The 20,125-nt window shown below is 48.7% G+C and overlaps 2 protein-coding genes and 1 non-coding gene across 5 annotated transcripts; 2 read left to right on the forward strand and 1 right to left on the reverse strand.

Moving 5' to 3' along the window:
* Positions 1 to 1,296: 1,296 nt before the first annotated feature.
* On the forward strand, positions 1,297 to 8,211 carry HAUS4 (HAUS augmin like complex subunit 4). 3 transcript variants are annotated; one of them, XM_077313915.1, is made up of 11 exons: positions 1,297 to 1,424; positions 2,244 to 2,385; positions 2,837 to 2,907; positions 2,994 to 3,136; positions 3,686 to 3,802; positions 4,289 to 4,429; positions 5,263 to 5,359; positions 5,487 to 5,632; positions 5,966 to 6,096; positions 6,787 to 6,855; positions 7,636 to 8,211. In XM_077313915.1, the coding sequence occupies exons 3-11, from the start codon at positions 2,862 to 2,864 to the stop codon at positions 7,811 to 7,813; spliced, it is 1,068 nt and encodes a 355-aa protein (XP_077170030.1). In that variant the 5' UTR covers positions 1,297 to 1,424; positions 2,244 to 2,385; positions 2,837 to 2,861; the 3' UTR covers positions 7,814 to 8,211. The 3 variants fall into 3 exon arrangements, with proteins under 3 accessions (XP_077170030.1, XP_077170029.1, XP_077170031.1); XM_077313914.1 differs by having other exon boundaries at positions 1,377 to 1,586; XM_077313916.1 differs by having other exon boundaries at positions 1,384 to 1,455.
* Positions 8,212 to 9,259: 1,048 nt separating this feature from the next.
* Positions 9,260 to 9,332, reverse strand: TRNAR-ACG (transfer RNA arginine (anticodon ACG)). The gene has a single exon. It is a non-coding gene; the product is annotated as a tRNA-Arg (tRNA).
* A 439-nt stretch (positions 9,333 to 9,771) lies between these two features.
* PRMT5 (protein arginine methyltransferase 5) lies at positions 9,772 to 19,539 on the forward strand. The gene is made up of 17 exons (XM_077314260.1): positions 9,772 to 9,949; positions 10,742 to 10,860; positions 11,551 to 11,636; positions 12,339 to 12,473; positions 12,800 to 12,915; positions 13,182 to 13,231; positions 13,354 to 13,517; positions 13,753 to 13,914; positions 14,167 to 14,244; positions 14,672 to 14,730; positions 16,345 to 16,467; positions 16,668 to 16,843; positions 17,095 to 17,204; positions 17,776 to 17,869; positions 18,408 to 18,524; positions 18,610 to 18,674; positions 19,148 to 19,539. Exons 1-17 carry the CDS (start codon positions 9,810 to 9,812, stop codon positions 19,298 to 19,300), a joined length of 1,947 nt encoding a protein of 648 aa, XP_077170375.1. The 5' UTR covers positions 9,772 to 9,809; the 3' UTR covers positions 19,301 to 19,539.
* The last annotated feature ends 586 nt before the right edge of the window (positions 19,540 to 20,125 follow it).

Genomic DNA, 20,125 nt, shown 5'->3' on the forward strand with positions numbered 1-20,125 from the left:
GCTTGGTGGGGTAGTGGAAAGGATATATGATTTCTTTTTCATGATGGTCAGATATCACTTGGCATCTCTTTTTGATACAGAAAAAAAACCCTTTCTAGCCTTGCTACAACCCCCTACGAAAGTCACCCCCTCCTCTCAATAGTCCCTCACCCCCATGACCTGCGTCATTTTAGCACTCCCATGATGGCTTGCTGGACTACACATTCAGAACATTTATTATTAAAATTATAGAATGTTCTGAAAGAAAAGAGGAAAATTCAGGCATGCACCAGGATTACTGGGGTTGGAGAAACTGCTTCCTCAAGGACTGTCGAAAGCAATAAGCCATGATCATTAAACGAAGCCTCCATTTATAGAGACAGTCTACCCATAGCACTGGGGAGAGGAAGGTGCTTGTAAGCCATTTGGGGGCTCCAGGTAGTGAAAAGCGGGGTATAAAACACTATCTTTTCTTCATCCTCTTGTATGACCTCATCAATTCCAAGGATTCCACCACGATTGATGGAAAAGCCAGGGCATCCACACCTCTCTGCCATTCTTGTAGTAAGGCTGGAATGATAGATTCAGGTGGGTGGTCGTGTTTGTCTGAAAGGGCAGGACAAAGCTTGAGTCCAGGGGCACCTTCCTGACCAGCACAATTTTATTCAAGGTATACACTTTCGTGTGCATGCACACTTTGTTAGATACTTCAGGTGAGACCCAGGTTTGGTCTGAAGGAGAACAAATTTTGAGTCTGGCAGCACCTTGAAGTCCAACACAATTCTATTACAGGTGTTTGAGCTTTCTGTGCAAGCACAGGTACTCCAGGTGCTGCTGTATTAAGTCTGGATTCAAGTGAGTAACCGTGTTGGTCTGAAGCAGCACAACAAAACAAAATCAGAGTCCAGTGGCACCTTTAAGACCAACAAGTCTTTGAATAAATCTTTGTTGGTCTTAAAGGTGCCACTGGACTCTGCTTCTCTTTTGTTGTATTAAGTCTGGAATGTGTTGTGTTAGCATTGTAGCAAAAAAATAATAAGATTGTGATCATTGCCATCTGTGGTCCCAACAGGATCTGTACCAAAAAGGGACATGAAAGACAATACACGATTCCTAATATACCCCACTGAATTTGTGGACAACTTAGAAGGCACAGTGTGGGCAAAAAGCAACCCCTTCTTCCGGTACTGGCACGGGCGCTTCCTCGGCTTCACAACCGACTTCCGCCGAGGGACGGCTTTCGCAAACGTTGCCCAATCAGGGCGTTCCAGAAGCGGCTGAGGTCCCGCCTCTGCCTTGTCCCTCTTCTCGCTCTTCCGTCAAAGCGCCGCCTTCCTTTTCTCTGAACGGCTTCTCATTGGCTCATCGCCTCTGGGCCCCGCCCCCGGAGGGAAGTTCCCTGTGGAGTTTGCGGAGCGCGCGCGGAGACAGTTGGAACGTCGCAGGTGGGGGAGAAGAGGAGAGAAACAAAAAAAGGCGGGAAAAATGCCCCCTGTTTCCCCCCCGTCTTTTTCTAGGAAAGGGGCGACCCTGGGACGAGTTTCCCTCAGTGGACCTCGGTCCTTTATCGCCACTTCCCTCCCCTCCTGCTGAGTGCTGAGAAATGGGTGTGTTTCTGGAGGCTGCCTGGCTTCCCACCCCTTTGCTTTTTGTGAAAACCAGTAAAATTGGGGAATTCTTCGGGGTGAGGGAGCTGAGCTGCCATCACTCTGCTCTGTGCTCTTTTTACTTGTTGCTCAGCAGATGAGGGAAGCTCCACTGCTCTCTCGTTCCACGGTTAGCTGCACCAGTTGGGTTTCTGCCTGCTCAGCTGCTTTTAACAGCACAGAGCTGCCAGGAGAAGTAGCGAGGCGTGAAGGCTTAGGGTGAAGGTGGCATGGCCAAGTGCACAAAGGACTGGTTGCATTTTCTCCAGGGAAACTGATCTCTCTCGTCTGGAGATGAGCTGTAGTTTTTTTTTGGGGGGGAGGGATCTCCAGGTCCCACCTGGAGGCTGGCATCCCTAACTGGATGTGGTTCAGGGTGGTGTGAGCATTGCATTCTGGGGGATTGGATGTAGACCTTGCCTTTAAGTCGGCACGAGTGGTATGGTTTGCTCCATGTTGGAAAGTAGAGGGAACAAAACTTTCTCCTTGGCTGTTGTAAGATTGGGTCTGGGGAGTGAGGATGAGGACAAAGAGGGAATTAATTTTGATAAGAGAATTTATCTTAGGTTGGCGTGACCTAATGCAGTAGACTAATAAAGGGTTCTTTTTCTTTTACAGGTTCCATGCATGGGGAAGGAATAAAAAGGGCTTCCTCAGTTCGACACAAGTGCTGAAATTACTTGTGCATTTTACAGATAGCCTCATTCCCCCTGCCCAAGGGGCACAGGGAGGGCTTCCCTCTGCTCGGTGTGGTCTCTAGGTGAGTCAGGGAAAGAAGCATGATTACCTTCATATCTCTGGCTTATGATTCTTTGCAAGGGCTTAGCATGAGTACCTCCAAATTTGAGACTGGCTCTGGTGTATGGTGAGCCCTACTGGTACTCTGAGGTCGTCCCCTAATGCAGAGGTAGTCAACCTGTGGTCCTCCAGATGTCCATGGACATCTGGAGGACCACAGGTTGACTACCCCTGCCCTAATGTATATTTCCAGTTGGCAAAAGATACCAACCCCCTTTGTGTACCCATCTTGCTTACCCATCTTTTGAGTAGCATGCTGATGCTTGGGTTTGCATAGTGCTCTTTTTGTAGCTTCCTGGGCAAGATTCTATAGCCGGCATCCTTAGATTTCTCGCTCTGCAGGGAGATTCTTCAGGTTCTGTGTTCTCTCTCAGCTCCTTCTAACTGCTGCCATCTGACGTTCTCCTTTCTAGGTAGCTCTGTCTAGTTGAAGAACTGATGGCATCTGCCCCAGGACCTGTGGGTGCTGGGCTGCTGCAGCCAGGTAACATCTTTGAGCTAACTTCAGGGAACACTAAAGCATGCAGAGAAGATGAACTTTTCTCTCCTCCCCACTTTCTGTCCCCACAGGTTGTGCTGGCCGCTTGCCCCCCTGCTCACTCACCGATGAAGACTTGGCTGTCTATCCTGGTTTGGCTAATCTCCTTATAAGCTTGACTAAACATATGGACTCCAGTGGGCTCAGTAACAACTTGGCACAGCAGCTAGAGGCGGTAGGATAATTGCTGTGATCCCTCCAGGCTCTTTCGCGCTGCTATGTCCTGCTGTGTGTGGTAATGGGCAGAAAGTTCACCAAAAGCAAATGTGTGGGCCTGGTGCCTCAAAAAGGGTCTTGAACTTGGTGGACATTGCTTGGCAAAAGAGATTAGCAAAGGGACCTGTGGGGCGGGGACAGCATACTAGTTGTCTATTTTCCCCTTCTCTGTGGCTAGCAAAAAGAATTAGGTGTTGTGTTTCTATGTCTATATATTTTTAGTGTGCAGGTAAATATTTTAAATATGCATCTTTGTTTGCTGCCAAGGGGACTCAGTTTGGCTAGAAAGGCATCATAGAAATGTTTGAAATGAATAAATTAAATAGATGTGAATTCATTGCAAAGCCTGGCTACTCATGAGATAAAATATGACTCTTCTGCAAAAACAGACACACACATTATAGAACATAAATAGCAATAGACAGTTTTTAAAATGTTGTGTTTATTTTATTTTGATGCTTTCCCCATACTGCTGTTCATTCCTCATCTCCCTTTCCTCCACCCAAAGGCAAGGAAAGAATTACATCGGTCCCGAACAAACTGGCTGAAGTGGGAGGCCCTACACCGGATTCTTCAGGAGGCACTGAGGGATTTGGGGTCTGGACTCGCTACACAGGAGAAAAAAGTAATGTTGGACAGCAAATGAAAAGTTGCTTGGGGAATGAATGAATGGTCAAGGGCCTGTCAGTAGGAATCTGTAATCGGGCTGGAGACCTTGAGAGAGGGAGGCTGAAAGGTTTGATGAAAATATTATGAAAAGGATTCAGTGGGTAGCTATGTTGGTCTGAAGCAGCGGAGCAAAATAGGGAGACCAGTAGCTCAACGAAGTTTTAATCAAGGTAGAAGCCACGGAACTCAAACTTTATTATGATAAGGAATCAGTCAAATTTAACTTAGCTTCAGGACAGCTGTCGGATGTGAAGAACAAGCAGTGAGCTGACAAAGCAAGCTTGGGAAGTTGAAAACTTGAGAGAAACACTTGAGGTGATGTTCATTGGTCATATGTATTTGGGTTTGTAGAAAAGCAGTAGATGGCTGTAGTCAAGCTTCTCAGGGAGTTGAACGGGAGGGTTGGGCAATGCTTTGCAAAATATTGCTGTGTTGCCTTCAGTTTCTAGAAGTCCTGGAACAGCAGCTTTTGGTAGGCGAGCTGAGACGAATCCTTGACTTTGGCCCTTCTGCGCAAGATGTGCAGCCATCCCTCCTAGGTTTGGTGCCCTCTGACCTGTTGGAGCTTCTTCCCCCTAATCAAGTAAGTTAGGCTTATTCCTTTTCTGCAGTAAAGAAGTGGGATTGTTTAGAGTAGGGGTGGCCAAACTGTGGCTCTCCAAATGTGCATGGACTACAATTCCCATGGGCCCCTAGGAGAGCCGCAGTTTGGCCATCCCTGGAAACTTTAGAGGTGGGCCTTTATTCCTGCTTGGGATTCTTTCATATGCATGGTATGGATTCATCTGCTGAGGTGAGTCTTGCAAGTGACTTAAGTGATCTGATCATCTATCCAGCACCTACTGTCCCAAAACTTCTGTTTGTACATATAGAAATATAGAGGCTAACAGTCAGGCTTTTGTACAGTAATCTTGGGAATTGTAGTTCTACGAGGAAAGTATTCCCCTCCTGGAATTCATGAGCCTTTGCCAAACAGAAGGTACTTTCCCCGCTCAACCTGGTACGAGAAGTTTTATTTCAATAATTTACAATTTACTGAAGTAGATTCTAATAACTGTCAAAGTGTGATCGTAATGTAGAAGTTATAACTTCAGGAAGAAAGAATTAGAATCAAAGAATCAAGAGTTAGAAGGGGCCACCAGGATCAAGTCCAACTCCCTGCTGAATGCAGGAAATGGCCACAAGAGCCAAGCATCTGCCTGTCCCTTCTGGTCACCCATTTCATTTGGGTTCTGCTTTGTTCTTTTATCCTTGCCTCATAACAACCAGTTGTATGGACCAGCAGTGCTCTAGAGGTGATTGCTTTCCCATTGCTGCCTCAAAGTGCTCTAATATTTCCTATGAACCCTAAGAGGCAGCAATAACATTTAGACAAGTTTGTGCTGATGTGGTCTCTGCCTCTGTACTCGGCCACAGGAGCTGGAGGAGATGCAGAAGCGCCTTCCCGTGGAGTTGGAGAAGCAGCTTAAGCACAAGTGCTTGGCTCTGCTGAGTTACTTCTGTCCAGAGAGTGGTAAGACCCTTATTCTGCAGAGCTTTGGAGAGCGGGGTGGGGGCAGAAAGACATAGCAATAAAGAGAATTTGAGGGTCCAGCATGAAGCTTTTAGGAGTGCCTGCTGGCTGACTTCTCCCTTTGCAGACGGTGCTGGACAGATTCCTCAAGCAAGTATGATGAGGACCCTGGGAGAAAGTTTAGCTGCAGAAAAACAGCACTTGCAGGAGGCCCGTGATCGGTACCAAGAGCTCATGGGGTTGCTGGAACAGCAGAAGGCTGCCTACCCCCAGGTAAGGGCTGAAGGGAAAAGCCTTGCCACTGCGTTATGCATGTGTTAAGGATGGGATTACTCTCTGCTGAAGAAATCAAAACTCTGTCCAGAATTATGCTCACAAATAAATCCTGTGCTCCAGCTAACTTTGCATTTAATTTTTTTTTTTGTTACAATATTCAGGCTAGTGGAGGTGGGAACTGATGGTTGCTGGGAATATGAGCAATGGGGGCAGGACTCTCTATTTATAATCCATGCCTCCTCTTCAGTCTCACGCAAGGCAGTTTACAATAAAAAAATGAGTCATTGGAAACAACATAAAAGTACCCGTATCTTGTTTGGATTCCTGCAGGTCCTGCTACGCTGCTTGGCCCTTCTGAAACGCTTTGCTCGTGAATATCGCCTTGGTGCTCAGTCTGAACTGGATTCCCTCAATACCCAGTACCTGGAGATCAAATGTAACGCCATGTTCCTCAAGATACGGTGAGCTTTTGCCCTCTCCTTTGTGTGCTTGGAAGGGGCTGAGGTTATTGCTGATTTAATTTATATTCTGCCCTTCCATACTGGTGCCAGGAGCAAGAGGCTGAACCAGGCAAGGAAGGGATTCATTTATTTGCTTGCTTAAAATGTTTATTAGTCTCTTTCCCCCTTGCGGAACTCAAGGCAACTTACCTCATAAATAAAACATATCAATAAGAAATGATTGCTTATGAATGTGGGAGTGAATTAAAAACATTATTTGCCTCTTTCATAGAATCATAGAATCATAGAGTTGGAAGGGGCCATACAGGCCATCTAGTCCAACCCCCTGCACAACGCCGGATCAGCCCAAAGCATCCTAAAGCATCCAAGAAAAGTGTGTCTCCAACCTTTGCTTGAAGACTGCCAGTGAGGGGGAGCTCACCACCTCCTTAGGCAGCCTATTCCACTGCTGAACTACTCTGGCTGTGAAAACATTTTTTCTTCCCCCCCCCCATACTTCTAATGAGGCAAAGGACTTGAGTCTTAAGCCAAGGCTGATCAAAGATTTTGTTTGTGAGACAAAGTTGGAATCCAGAAGTCATTCAAGCAAAGTAGATACTGGCTTTGAGTAGAGGGTACCAGAAGTCTGATAGGTGCAGGAGTTCAGGTAATGTTTAACCCTGTTTTCTGAATAACTTGAATCTGCCATAGGCTTGAAGAGCTGAGCATTCTCTTGGAAACCTACGTGCCTGAGAAAGTGGAAGTACACCGGGTGATGAGGTTAGTGGGGGAGAGAGGGTCTTTATTTCAAAAAATACGGTGGATTTGCGATGCACTGAGTCTTAGTATAAAGGCAGGAGCAAATGCAGTAAACAGGGATATCAGTAGTACATGATTATTTAAAATATATGACTCTGGTTATTACTTGGTTATTTATATTTTGCCTTTCTAACTGAGACACAAGGGGGCTTACATAGCCTAAATCAAGTACAGTCAATAGACTGGAACATTACAGGAGGGTTTGAATTTTAAAAATCTGAAGACAAACAGAAAGCTCAAACAGCTGAAATAATACATGAGTTTCTAAACATGAGATGTTAAGTGGTGTAGAAACTACCCTAGTCTGGACCATACTTACAGTGACATTAGTATTGTCTGAGCCTGGTTAAAGGGACATGGGGGCATGGTGCTGCAATTCTGGTCCCATTTTTCCATGTTTGCTGCCTCCACATGGTCTGCCCTGCAAGACTGCACCTTGAGACTTTTGATGCGGTACATGGTGGTCCTCACAGACAGACTCTTCGTTGACTATAGAGACTGTGATAGGTTAAAGAGAAGCAAGTACTGGTGTTTCTAATACCTGCTTGATAATGTGATTCTGAAATTCATTCGTTAAAATATAGACTGGGGAATAGGTGATCAGACTGGAGAATTTATGCAGTCTCTTGGAGAAGTAGGACAGGGATGGATGGGGGAAAGAAGCTTGAAGGCATAGAGACAAACGGCTCTGTTTTGTAAGAGCTTTGGCAACACCTTGGTAATAAATTGCTTTCTTTCCAGGGACAATCTGCAGGCAGCAGTATGCCAAGAAGAGCAAGATTTGACCGCTTCCCGCAAGGTCCTCTCCAGCTATGAGACTCTGGGCCCTGAGTTCGAGGAACTGGTGAAGGAATATGCCCGGCTGCAAGCCATCATTGAGAACCGGCGCTGGGTGCTGACAGAATTCAACAAAGACTGAGGTTCACGTGAACTGGGATAGGAGCCTTGTTTCAACCATTGACCAGTTGATGCATAGTAGCTACTTCATAAAAATACTAACAGAAGAAACATGATGGAAAGGAGTTAATGTCTCGGGTTGCTTTCTTCATGCTAAGAAGAGCTCCCGCTGGTCAGCATCTTGCTGCTATAACACAGTCACTCATACTGTTTTCTCTCTACTGCCACCTTCCCCCAAATTGCTAACAGCATGTTGGGGTTTTTTCAGAATCTGCTTCAGCCTCTCTAAAGCACGGATAAAACCCAAGAGGCCTGTACGGTATCCCAAATAACAGAATTTCATATTAGCATGCTGAGCCTGGAGAATAACTGCTGTGCCTGTTGATAAGAGTGAATAAATGATACTGCCTGTAAATATTGTCTCGCTGGCTGGGCTCTTTATTCCAAAGCAAAAACAAGAAGCATGGAATCTGGAGGCCGCTGCTTGTGGTCCCTGACCCCGTCTTCTCTCGTTTGCGGGTGAAATTGCCGGTTAAATTGTGAAATAACAGCCCAAGGTATCCCATCTTCCATGTTGCTCTGCGGGTGCTGCACGAAGCAGTGATTTGAAATGACAGACTTGCTGTAAAATAGGCTTGGAATAGGGATATTTTCCATCTTCTGTAGTAGATCACGGCCAACTTAAAGTGACTTTTAATGGTTAGTTTCAATCATTAACTCTGTAATGGTTGCCATTTCATTATCTCTGTCTCCATAGTTAAATACAAATCAGAGCCCTCTTTATTGCTTATTAAAGAGGCTAATTCTGTGCCACTGTTTTAAAAATTACCCCTCGGAGGAACGGAGGAGTGCTTTTCAAAGATAGCATGTTCACCTACGAGAGGAGAGAATAACGAATGGGATGGTGACAGCTTTCCTAGATAGCAATGAATTCTGCTAGGACAGGCTAAATACTCGATTTTCTGCATGGGCCCCAGCAGTTGCTAAATGGCTTTGGGGAGAGGCAATTAAATATTCATCGAGTTGGAATCTGAGTTGCAAATCTGGATCTTGCATAAAGCAAGTTCAAGTCAGTGGTGGGAAATTTGGCCTTTGAGGCTCTAAAGCATTACTGGAGACATGGTTAGTGTGTATATTCCATGCATATTTTAAAGGAAGTAGTTACAGCATTTCCATAGGAGGCGTCCTACGCAGCACCAGAAGCGATTAAGCAGGTGTGGTTGGGAAGCCTCTAGCTCTGGTTGCTGTTCTGTCTCCCTGCTGTTGGCAACTGGGGTAGAAGGGGGGGGGATATCGACAGGTGCAGAGGAATTGAAATAGGCATCATGATTAATGTGGTACAGCAACCAACGGCTTCCCGATGCAATGCTAATTAGCCGGTACGAATGCATCTCTAAGAGAAAAAAAAATTGCTAATTTTCAGATTTTTGCAGCGCGAAGAGGGGGCAGGAAAAAAAAAATACACCCTCGAGCCAGCCAGGAGTCGAACCTAGAATCTTCTGATCCGTAGTCAGACGCGTTATCCATTGCGCCACTGGCCCTCAGGTGTTTGGTAGCAGCCGCGACGTCTTCCCTATATGGACTGCAACGGAGGACGTGACTCGCGAGGCCTGCTAAAGTGGGCGTAATACCGCAGTGCACGCTGGGAGACGTAGTCCTTCAGTCGGCGTCATTTTAAGAGGCGCAGGCAGAAGCGGCGCGAAGTCACAGGCTGCGCGCGCGGCCCGTCGGGAAACCGAGTCCCAAACGCTCTCAGCTTTCTGGAGCATCATGGGAAATGGGAATGTCGCCTCGCGCGCTTTCAGCAACAGAGGGACGGGTGGGGGAAACGCACCGCCTCCAGTCCCGCCTACATCTAGGCTTCTGATTGGCTGTGCCTTGACTAGGCCGGTTCCTCCCCGCCTTCCTGTTGGGAACGCTTCCCGTTCATTGGACAGTTGTCGGAAGCGCGGCCGCTGATTGGCTTGAGTCGTAAGGGGGCGTGCCCAGCCGGCTCTCGCCTCTCTGTGTGGCGGGGCATGGCGGCGACGGCGGCGGCGATGGCGGCAGCAGCGGTGGCGGGTCCGGGAGCAGCCGCGGTGGCCCGCGTCTCCTGCGGGAGGGATTTGAGCTGCGTCCCGGAAGTGGCCGGCACCCTGGGGGCGGTAGCCAGGCAGGGGTGAGAGAAACCACGTGGTGCTCCAGCCTGACCTCTGACCCCGGTGGCCAAGCCCCAGTGACCTCTGAACCGACCTGGGATGGGGGGAGGGGGAGGTGCTCTTTTGAATTGGACTCCTGCACAGATAGTTGTCACAAATGAATCCTTAGGAATGATGGTCATGATTGTGACCTTTGACCCCAGGGCTGCAGTCTGGGTCTCTTATCTGATGTACAGCAGGTGGAAATCCCACAGGTGGAGTTTTCCCACATTAGAAATGGCTGGGTTGGGATATATGCCCACCATGATAGTTTGTAGGAGCCCTGCCTAAAGCAATGGCAGCCATGTGATCTCTGCCCCTTTGCCTGTCTAAGACTCAGGGTGAATCACATAGGATATTCAATAGGCTGGAACATGTAGGGCGTGATGTAATAGGGTCTAGACTGCAGAAATCTCAAAAGGGTACTGGAAAAAAGCACGAGTATCTAAAGATGATATATTAAGTGGGATAGGAAATAGCATGTTGGGTGCACACTTACAGTGTTAGGCAGTCTCTGTCTCTTTATCCGTTCATTTTCCTGGCCATTTAATTACAGTGCAGCCCTATTTTAAAAAACCCTCTTGATTGGAAGTTTTCGGTTATGCTGCATGAATGAAGGGCGGTGGGTGGACTCCCAAGTGTGTTTTAGGCAAACAGATTTTTTGTGCTGTCCAAATGTGGGCTGTAAAATCAGTTCATTGTTTCAGAATTGCTTAAAAAAATTAATTGGTTGGCAATTGGTGATTTTGTTTTCCCAATTTCTGAATTCCCAGGTTTGATTTCCTCTGCATGCCCGTTTTCCATCCCCGATACAAGAGGGAGTTTTTCCTGGAACCAGTTAAGAGCCGGTCAGGTCCCCAGACCCGCTCTGACCTGTTACTCTCGGGAAGAGGTAAAAACATCAAAGGACTCATTGCATTGATGTCTCTCTCTGTCTACTTACCAGACAAGATGCAATGAACTTATGAGCTTATTTCCTTAAAAAAACAAAAACAAAAGGGAAACAATAGTTCAATTTCTCTTGTGACTTACAGTGAGGAACCTGGGGAGGGTAATGAAAATTGCATTGAGAATTAAATTTCCTGCTAAAAGATCTGTCTATATGTATTATCCCCCTTTTGCTTTGCTTCATTGTTGCATGCAGAAATTTTACAATGCGTTTTAAAATACTGACGCTTGGATAAGTGTCTGGTTCATATGAACCTCTATTGAATCAGACCATTGGTCTATCACAGTCTAAATTGCCAAACTCAGTGGCTCTCCATGGGCACAGGCCTTTCACATCACCTACTGCCTGGTCTTTTTAACTGGAGATGTTGAAGGATTGAACCCAGGACCTTCTTCGTGCCAATTAGATGCTCTACCACTGAGCCACAGCCCCACCCCTCTGTTTCGCTGTTGTGGGCAAGTCCCAGAGTTTGTCTTTCTGTCTGTCCTGACTGCTTGGTGCACATGTGCTTTTGGTCAGTCTTGAAGGGGGTGATATATCCTTGCTGGGGCTGCTGGCTCTGAACAAGCCGTCTGCCCTCCCCCAGTCAGAGAGTGTTGGCTCTCATCCCTGTAATGCCTTGCTCCTTGCCAGACTGGAACACGCTGATTGTGGGCAAGCTGTCCCCATGGATCCGGGCCGATTCCAACGTGGAGAAGGTTCGCAGGAATTCCGAGATGGTGAGCGAGTCTGCTCAGATGCTGTTTCTTTGTTCACAGGGCAGGGTGATATATAAATATAAGAAATTAAATAAATAAAAGAAAAGCAGAAGGTTGTCATTTCAGCAGAAGTCTGCCATTGGCTCCTGATACCTGGCAGTTCGGAGGCATCTTGCCTCTGAAAATGGAGATTCCATTTTAATTACTAAAGCCTTTGATAGGTCTTTACACCACGAAATTACATACGTAAATGGGGTCTAGTTGCAGCTGATCTGGCAACCCCAGCAAGGGGCTTCCAAGGCAAGTGAGATGCAGAGCTGGTTCCCGTTGCCTTTCCTGCAGAACCTTCCTGAGACTTCTCCAATCTAAGTACTGACCATGCTTAGCTTCCAGGATCAGATGAGAGCATGCTTTACCATACTATCTCCCTTCCCCTCCATGAAATCACAAATATTTAAAAATTAACTGTCTTCTGCTGTTGCCTGTTTCAGCATTCTTGTAGAGGCCCTGAACCTATCATTGTCAATCCATTTCACAGCACAAAAGTCACTGTGTTTTGTTTTTTTAAGCTAAGCAGCCCCAACACCTTTCCTTGGAGAAAGACACTCCATCCTACCATCGTTGTAGTTGCCCTTTCCCCATCTTGATATTTTAGAGACAAACTGAATAAGATTGTAGCGGTTTCCTAAAGATAGGTCTCTGTGTTTATCTCCTCCTTTGCAGGCCATGTTGCAGGAGTTGAATTTTGGGGCGTACCTGGGACTTCCAGCCTTCCTTCTGCCCCTGACGCAGGCGGACAACCCCAACCTGGCTCGCGTTCTATGTAACCACATCAATACTGGGCACCATACTTCCATGGTACGTCCAGGCCATCTCATCCTTCCCTCTGTGTCCAGTCTCCACAGAGCCTCACCTGGGACCCCTCCCCTTCCCACCCCCTACAGGCCCATTATTAGACATTTTGGGAGCTGTGGCTTGGGTTGACGTGACCATATATGTTTATATCACCTGTTAAATGTTTAACAGATTTCTATGTATGTATATACATGTATCCCACCCATTTAGGAAACCCTTCCAGGGCCATTGAGAAACCCCAGGGTTTCATGAAATCCTGGTTGAGGAAGCTGGGTCCAAAGTGTCTCTCTGGGACTTTTTCTCCCACTCCTTTTCTTATTCCACCTCAGTTCTGGATGCGGATCCCGCTGCTGGCTCCAGCAGACTTGCGGGATGACTTGATTGAAAACGAGCCTGTGCAGGGGGCAGAGGAGGAGACGGCGGGCGAGGAGAAGACCTGGCAGTGGTGAGTGATGCATCAAAGGTCGGTGGGAACCTGTATCCGCTTTAGAAAGGGAGGACCGCTTGGGGAGCAGAACAGGTTTCCTGGGTTTCTAAGGCAAGGAGAGGCTGATCCCTGGTGGAGCCAACCGAAGACGGCAGCTACAAATGCCATCTCTTTGCGATGACAGTGAATCCCTTGCAGAAGAAAAATGGGGTGAGTGGAAGGCGAGGAGGCCCCATTTTCTGATGTGGCAACATCAGCTTTCTTATTTGTGTGTTTTTTGGTAGGTGGCACAATTTCCGGACCCTGTGCGATTACAACAAACGTATCGCGGTGGGTGAGTGCCGCTGGGGCAAGACTGGGGAGGTGGGCAGCAGAGAGGCCTGTGCTCCGTGGCAGCCTCATCTCATAGAGGCCGGGACATCGTTTCCTGTGGCAACTCTTCCCCTTTCTCCTCAGCCCTGGAGGTGGGCCCTGACCTGCCGTCCAATCACGTCATCGACCGCTGGCTCGGGGAACCAATCAAGGCGGCCATCCTACCCACCAGCATCTTCTTGACCAATAAGAAAGGCTTCCCTGTTCTCTCCAAGATGCACCAGCGCCTGGTCTTTTGCCTCCTTAAGGTCAGCCCTGCCCTTTGGCTGCCTTCTGTTCTCTTGAGACAACTTGGCCACTTGCCTTTGCCCACTGGGGCCCTGAACAAAGAGGGTTTCTAGGTGGGTGCTGTGGCACCTGTGGGCACCCCGTTGGGGAACCCTACTCTGGGGCAGATGTCTGTGAAAGACATCTGGGAGATGGGGGCAGGATTGTGAAAGTGTGATTCTCTTGTGGTGACCTTTGTCCCCTGTCCCTTTCCAGCTCGAGGTGCAATTTATCATCACCGGTGCCCACCACCATCCGGAGAAGGAGTTCTGCTCCTACCTGCAGTACCTGGAGTATCTGAGCCAGAACCGCCCGCCCCCTTCGGCCTATGAGCTTTTCGCAAAAGGCTACGAAGACTACCTCCAGTCCCCACTGCAGGTGAGATGCCTTTCCTCTAGAACTTCGGGGTCCTGGGGCTTGAGATCTCTTTTGACCTTGAATTCACGGGACTCCCAAAGGCGCGTCACACTTCCCCGTGGAGCAAATGCACGAGAAATGCCAGATACATTCGTCATGTCTCCTTTCTTGTTGTCGTTCCTGAAGGGCTCACCACAGTATTTCTTGCTTCGCGTTTGCCCCTGAGTCTGAGGCCTCTTTAGGGATTTGTTTGTTTCTGTCTTCTCCCCTTAGCCCTTGATGGACAACTTGGAGTCTCAGACTTACGAGGTGTTTGAGAAGGACCCCATAAAGTATTCCCAGTACCAGCAGGTGAGGCTGTGATCAAGGGGGGGGGCTACATAGATGGGGCTGTGGGGGGGGGGGGGTAAGAGGAGCCACAGTGAGTGAAGAGGGGACTTCAGGTGGAAAGAAGTGCGGGCCAAGGGACTGCATGTTGGTAGCACCCTGCCTTGAGTGGTCTGTGGCGATAGCGTGGCATCACTTCTGTGGGAAACCGGAAGTGACATCATGCCTCTCTAGGAATCGCTAGTTTTACCAAAGAGTTTCTGGCGATTCCTAGAACGAACTGCTGTCCCTTCATCCCCCCCCCCCCAGAAGTGATGTCACAATAATCTGCCTGGGGTTTACACACGTGGCTGAATGTGGAACAGGGGTGGAAGTTTGAAGGGAACCGTTGGCTCTTGTTGGGGAGACATAACCACAGCCACGCTCCAACCCAGTCTTATTCTACCTGCAGGCTATATACAAGTGCCTGCTAGATCGCGTGCCCGAGGAGGAGAAGGAAACCAACGTCCAGTGAGTGAGATTTACTGGAGTGAGCCATACTTAGAAAGGTTGTCGGGTTCACCAGTCAGGGGTGGGGTGGTGAGTTTACCAGCTCCAAACTGGGAAATGACTGTTTTTTTTGTTTTTTTTAGGGGGGTGGAGGACAGGGGCCTCAGTAGAGTACAATGCTGTGGAATCCAGCCTCCAAAGATTCTGCTCTTTCCAGGGGAATTGATCTCTGTCATCTGGAGATCCGATGGCATTCTGGGGGATCCCCAGGTCCCACTTTGAGGCTGACATTCCTGCATACCAGCTTATGATGGCACAGTGGCTGGGGAGTGGTCAAGTATTTTGCTTTTGTCGCCAGAACCGGGAGGGGAATTTTTGCCACCGCACATCTGCTGTTCTGTATTCACTCACTCTGGAGGAAGCTCCGTTGAAAAGCGCCCTCTGCCAGCATTGGGTGTTCTTGTTTATTTCTGAAAAGCGCCTTAAAATATGCAGATGCAGTACAGGACTAAAAGGAAGAGGTCCTTGCCCACCGGCTCAGTTTCACAGGGCCCGGGGAGCCTCGCTTGACTCCCACACTGCTGGCACCGCCACCTCCCTAAGGAAATGGTGGTAAATCTCCCCAGAAGTCATTTGACGCCATATGATCGTTGGCGAGCCCATCCAAACGCTCTCTCTGATAAAGCTTTTTTCATTTTCGTGGTTTATCGTACCGTTTCGGCTTTTATTATCGGCTTGCCTGCCCTCCTCGCTCCTAGCTGTGGTTGCTGGGTAATTTACAGTATATAAAAACACATAAATCACCAGAACAAGCGTTTCGAACGTAGGGCCTGTGTGCTTTTTGCCGAAGGAGGCAGCAGTCTGCCTGGAATTCCTACTGGGGACATTAAGACCAGAGGCTTGTGCATGCTCATTTGTGGAGGCAACGTACAGTTGGTTCGTGGATGTTTTCTAAAGGGAAGTAATTGAATGCAGGTTCCCAAAGGTGGTGCCCGAGGGCTCTGTGGCGCTCACTGCTGCTTCCCTTGACGCCCACTGAGTGTTTCAGAAAGGGGAGAGGCGGGGGATCGTTGGGCTGCTCTCATGACTGATTTCCCTCATTCAAAAAAAAGAGAGTTTTTAAATGGGAGAACAAGGAGGACTGGTGAACACCTCAGCTTTCCTCAGTCGGTGTGTGGTTCATCATTCTCCCTTCAGGATGCCATTCTTTCCTGGAGGTGTGAGGAAGGAGCTATTCTATTAGGCTCCGCCTACTGAGGCAGCCATTTTGGGGGTGGCTTCTCCTTCTGCAGAAGCCTTTTTTTGGCAGGGTGGCATTTAACACTCTTCCAATTCTCCGGAAAGTTGGGGACCCCTGACGTACGAGATGCATCAACACAGCTGCAGGGGAATTGGCTAGGGTGGGCACAGAGCCGCATCCCACAAATAAATCGCAGTCTTGCCTCTCGGTATGTGCCTGGGCCTCTGCTTGTTCGCAGTCCAGGTGTATTTTCTGTTGCAACATCTACGGCGGATTCCACTCCACAATGAATGTTAGCGGTGCAGTCCAGCTCAATGAGAAAGCAGCAGGCTTTGAAAACGGCCTCTCCTTCCTGCCTCAGCCTCTCCTTTTCTTCGTCCTTCCGTCTTCCACAGGGTGGTGATGGTGCTTGGGGCAGGGCGGGGGCCCCTGGTGAATGCCTCGCTGCGAGCCTCTCGGCAGGCTGACCGTCACGTCAAGATTTACGCCGTGGAGAAAAACCCTAATGCTGTGGTCACGTAAGTCCTTTTCCCCCTTCCCTAACCCTTCCTCATTCACTTTGCAAGGAAGAGGAGACTGACATTAGGCAGCCTGTAAGTTGCCCCTGTGAGAGCAGGGGAGGTAAACCCTTGGAGGGGAAAGTTTGCCCCTGATGGAGGGAGAAATCCTTCGTTTCTGCCCCAGGCCCTTGACTGCTTCTTCCCCCTCCCCTCTCAAGGTTGGAGAGCTGGCAGTACGAAGAATGGGGCTCCCAAGTGACGGTGATCTCGTGTGACATGCGGGAATGGGAGGCTCCCGAGAAGGCAGACCTCATGGTGTCAGAACTGCTGGGCTCTTTCGCAGACAACGAGCTGTCCCCGGAGTGTCTGGATGGCGCGCAGCACTGCCTCAAAGGTGCGGCTGGAAAATCAGGCATCCGAGGACAGTGGCGGGAGACCAGCGAAGGCCGATTCGGGTTGGGGAGGTAGTTGTGAATTTCCTGCATTCTGCAGGGGGTTGGACTAGATGACCCTGGAGGTCCCAATTCTATGATTCTGAAGAAGTCCCCTCTTTGTTCTCCCCCCTGTGTGAAGGGGGTAATTGGAGCTTGCTAATTTCCCAGAAGTCCAAACACCTGATGTTTTCTCCCTTTCCCCTCCATGCAGAGGGCGGTGTGAGCATCCCCTGTGATTATACCTCCTTCCTGGGTCCAATCTCCTCCTCGAAGCTCTACAACGAAGTGCGCGCCTGTCGGGAGAAAGATCGTGACCCAGAGGTGAGATCTGTAATATTTTAGATGCCCGCTTTGAAAAAGGATAATGACTCTGTGCAGCCCAACCCAATCAGAATTGCATACCCAGAAAAACAGCATCCTGCGTCATCTCTGAATGATACAAACCTAGAAAACATGCACCAATTTGAGGTGAGATTCTGGAAGTGGTCAGGAGCTGCCAAATACTCTTCTGTGTGATATTTGAAGCCTTCCCCATTCAGCCACTATAAATCTTCTCCATTCACTTTTCATGCCAACCCAATTCAGATGTTTCATCAAGTATCATCAGCTCTCAAGCCCAGCTTTACAGGTCAAGAAAGTTGCTGCTTTGAATAGCTAAAGTTTTGTTCTTGGAGATCATAATTCTGCACCGCGGGCCACATGCAACACAATCACAGCACTGTGTTGGGGGCCCATGTAGACTGAGTATTGTTAAGAGACAGGGATCTTGCAGAATAAGGACTGGACGACGGTAACCCTTTGTTCAGAATCGGGTGCTTGCTTATGCTTGGAAGGCTGCCATAGTCATGTGCCTCTCGTGTTTCTTACCTCTCTGTGTCTTTCTCTTTTCCAGGCTCAGTTTGAAATGCCTTATGTTGTCCGGCTGCACAATTTCCACCAGTTATCGCCCCCACAAGCTTGCTTTTCCTTCAAACACCCCAACCCAGGTAGGGGAAGAGATACTGAAACCTTTACATGTGCCCGAAGGTCTGTGAGCACTCACGCGGCCAGTCTATGGATGACTAGCTGCTCCCCTCTTTTCAGAGCCCTTGGTTGATACCCGCATAGACATAACCACGGGGTACAACTCAGCAACACACCTTGTGCGCTTTCCCGTAAGAGGGCAGGACTTAGCCTAGCTGCTATCTCCCTGCTCTCCATAGGGTGGCATAACCTTGGTCACCACACCATGTCCCTTCCCAGTATGGTATAGCGGTTAAGAGCAGTAGCCTCTCATCTGGAGAGCTGGCTTTGATTTCCCCACTCCTCCACATGCAGCCAGCTGGGTGACCTTATGTTAGTCACAGTCCTGACACAGCTGTTCTCAGGCCTGTTAAAGCTTTCTCAGCCCCACCTAACTCCCAGGGTGTCTGTTGTGGGGAGACGAAGGGAAAGGCGTTTGTAAGTTGCTTTGAGACTCCTTCATAAAAAACAACTCTCCTTCCTCCTCTACCTGTTCCTCTTCTTTCTCTTCCTCTCCAATAGACCCTGTCAAAGACAACAACCGCTACCAGACCTTGGATTTCCAGGTGGATGTGAACACCGTACTTCACGGTTTCGCTGGCTACTTTGAGACCACGCTGTATGGGGACATTACTCTCAGTAAGTCGAGGGGGGAAGAAATAGACCTTTCCCCAGGTTGTTGTACCTGCCTCTTTCAACATCTGTGTCCCATCCATCCTTCCAGGTATTCGACCTGAGACACATTCGCCCGGCATGTTTTCCTGGTTCCCTATTTTCTTCCCCCTCAAGGTAAGCGGATCCCTAAGCACACCCTGTGGGTGCCATCCCAGCTCAGGGCAGTGAAAAAAAGTAACAGTAGAACAACCGTAAAAATTAAAGTTAATAATATTATAACATTAACAACTGTGTAAAACCATTGGAAAACCATATTCTGTCACCTAGCAGTGACATCCATTTAAATTCTAGAACGTTTAGGCCCAGCTTTGCTCAAAACAAATTGAAAGTGCAGAAATGTCTGTTTAGTGCTTTTCAGGGTCAAGATGGCCCAAGGGTCCTCACCGTGGTGCCCCTATCCCTTATGAGCATTGTCCCTTGTTCCCAAGTGGGCCACTGCAGATTTAATTGGCTGCAGAACGGTCTTGTCTGGGAGCATAGGAAAAGGGTAGCGTTTGTACTGTTGTGAAAGTGTGCACGTTCTGGAGCAATGGCATGGCACATTGGTTTTGGCAGACTCTGTACTACTGCCCGTTTTCTTCCTGCAGCAACCCATGAGCATCCAGGCTGGCGAGCATATCCGGGTGGCCTTCTGGCGTTGCAGCAACTCCAAGAAAGTCTGGTACGAGTGGGCTGTGGTAGCCCCGACGTGCTCTGTCATCCACAACCCCACAGGACGTTCCTACACCATTGGACTGTGAGCAGAAACTCCCCTGTTTCCCTGGAACGGAGTTGTCCTGACGTCTGCCATTCAGACAAGAGAAAGAAAAGAGCCTGTTACAGTTGCAGTAGCACCAGAGACTGAGTTGTGTTCCCCTGTACAGAAGCGCAGGGAGTCCAGCGTTCATGGGGTGGGGTGGGGTGGTCCTCTGAGATTTCTCCTCATGGGCTGATCATGTTTTTCTGGTCTGTGAAATTTCAATAAAGTCCCTGAAACTTGTGTGTGGCCGGAAGGAATTGGCTGGGGGTGTTGGTGTCAAATGTGGTACGATGTGGGTATTTGTGTAGAAAGTGTACGATGCTATTTATTTATTTTATTTTTTAATGTTCATATACCGCCCTCCGTTAACGAAAATAATTAGATTTTGCAGTAAAATTTTCATGCGTGTTTGCATGCAAGCTCAAGCAAGCACAAAGACCCTGTTAGCCTTTAAAGTGGCGTAGGCATCGGCCACACTGCCTGGAGTTGGCGTGAGGGGAGCCATCTTAGATTCGCCGTTGAGGCCTTGGAAAGACAAGGCCCAGCCCAGGGGAGAACCTGGCCGCTGTTGCCATGGCAACACCCAGCCAGCACTTCCTCCCCAGACGGCCTGGGAGGGGAAGGGACCTTGGTGACCTTCGACCTCGGGCTTTAAAGAGGTCTTCCTCGGCCGCCACAACAACAACAACAAAGGAGCCAATCAGGGCTTGCGGCAAACGCCAAGGAGCCTCCCAATCGGAAGCGGTGGGTCCTGCGCCCCGCCCTTTAGCCACGCTGGCCAGTCAAAATCGCCGTAAGTGAAGGAGGCCCCTGTGATTTTTCTTCG

The sequence above is a fragment of the Paroedura picta genome, chromosome 16, assembly GCF_049243985.1.
Source record: "Paroedura picta isolate Pp20150507F chromosome 16, Ppicta_v3.0, whole genome shotgun sequence".
NCBI lineage: Eukaryota > Metazoa > Chordata > Lepidosauria > Squamata > Gekkonidae > Paroedura > Paroedura picta.

Excerpts from the sequence above, each read along its gene's own strand:
- HAUS4 (XM_077313915.1), top strand. The coding sequence starts at position 2,862 with ATGGCATCTGCCCCAGGACCTGTGGGTGCTGGGCTGCTGCAGCCAG. Across the intron at positions 5,633-5,965 it reads AGAAGGCTGCCTACCCCCAG|GTCCTGCTACGCTGCTTGGC; the intron begins GTAAGGGCTGAA and ends GGATTCCTGCAG. Across the intron at positions 6,097-6,786 it reads GCCATGTTCCTCAAGATACG|GCTTGAAGAGCTGAGCATTC; the intron begins GTGAGCTTTTGC and ends AATCTGCCATAG.
- PRMT5 (XM_077314260.1), top strand. The coding sequence starts at position 9,810 with ATGGCGGCGACGGCGGCGGCGATGGCGGCAGCAGCGGTGGCGGGTCCG. Across the intron at positions 11,637-12,338 it reads TTCGCAGGAATTCCGAGATG|GCCATGTTGCAGGAGTTGAA; the intron begins GTGAGCGAGTCT and ends CCTCCTTTGCAG. Across the intron at positions 18,525-18,609 it reads GTATGGGGACATTACTCTCA|GTATTCGACCTGAGACACAT; the intron begins GTAAGTCGAGGG and ends CCATCCTTCCAG.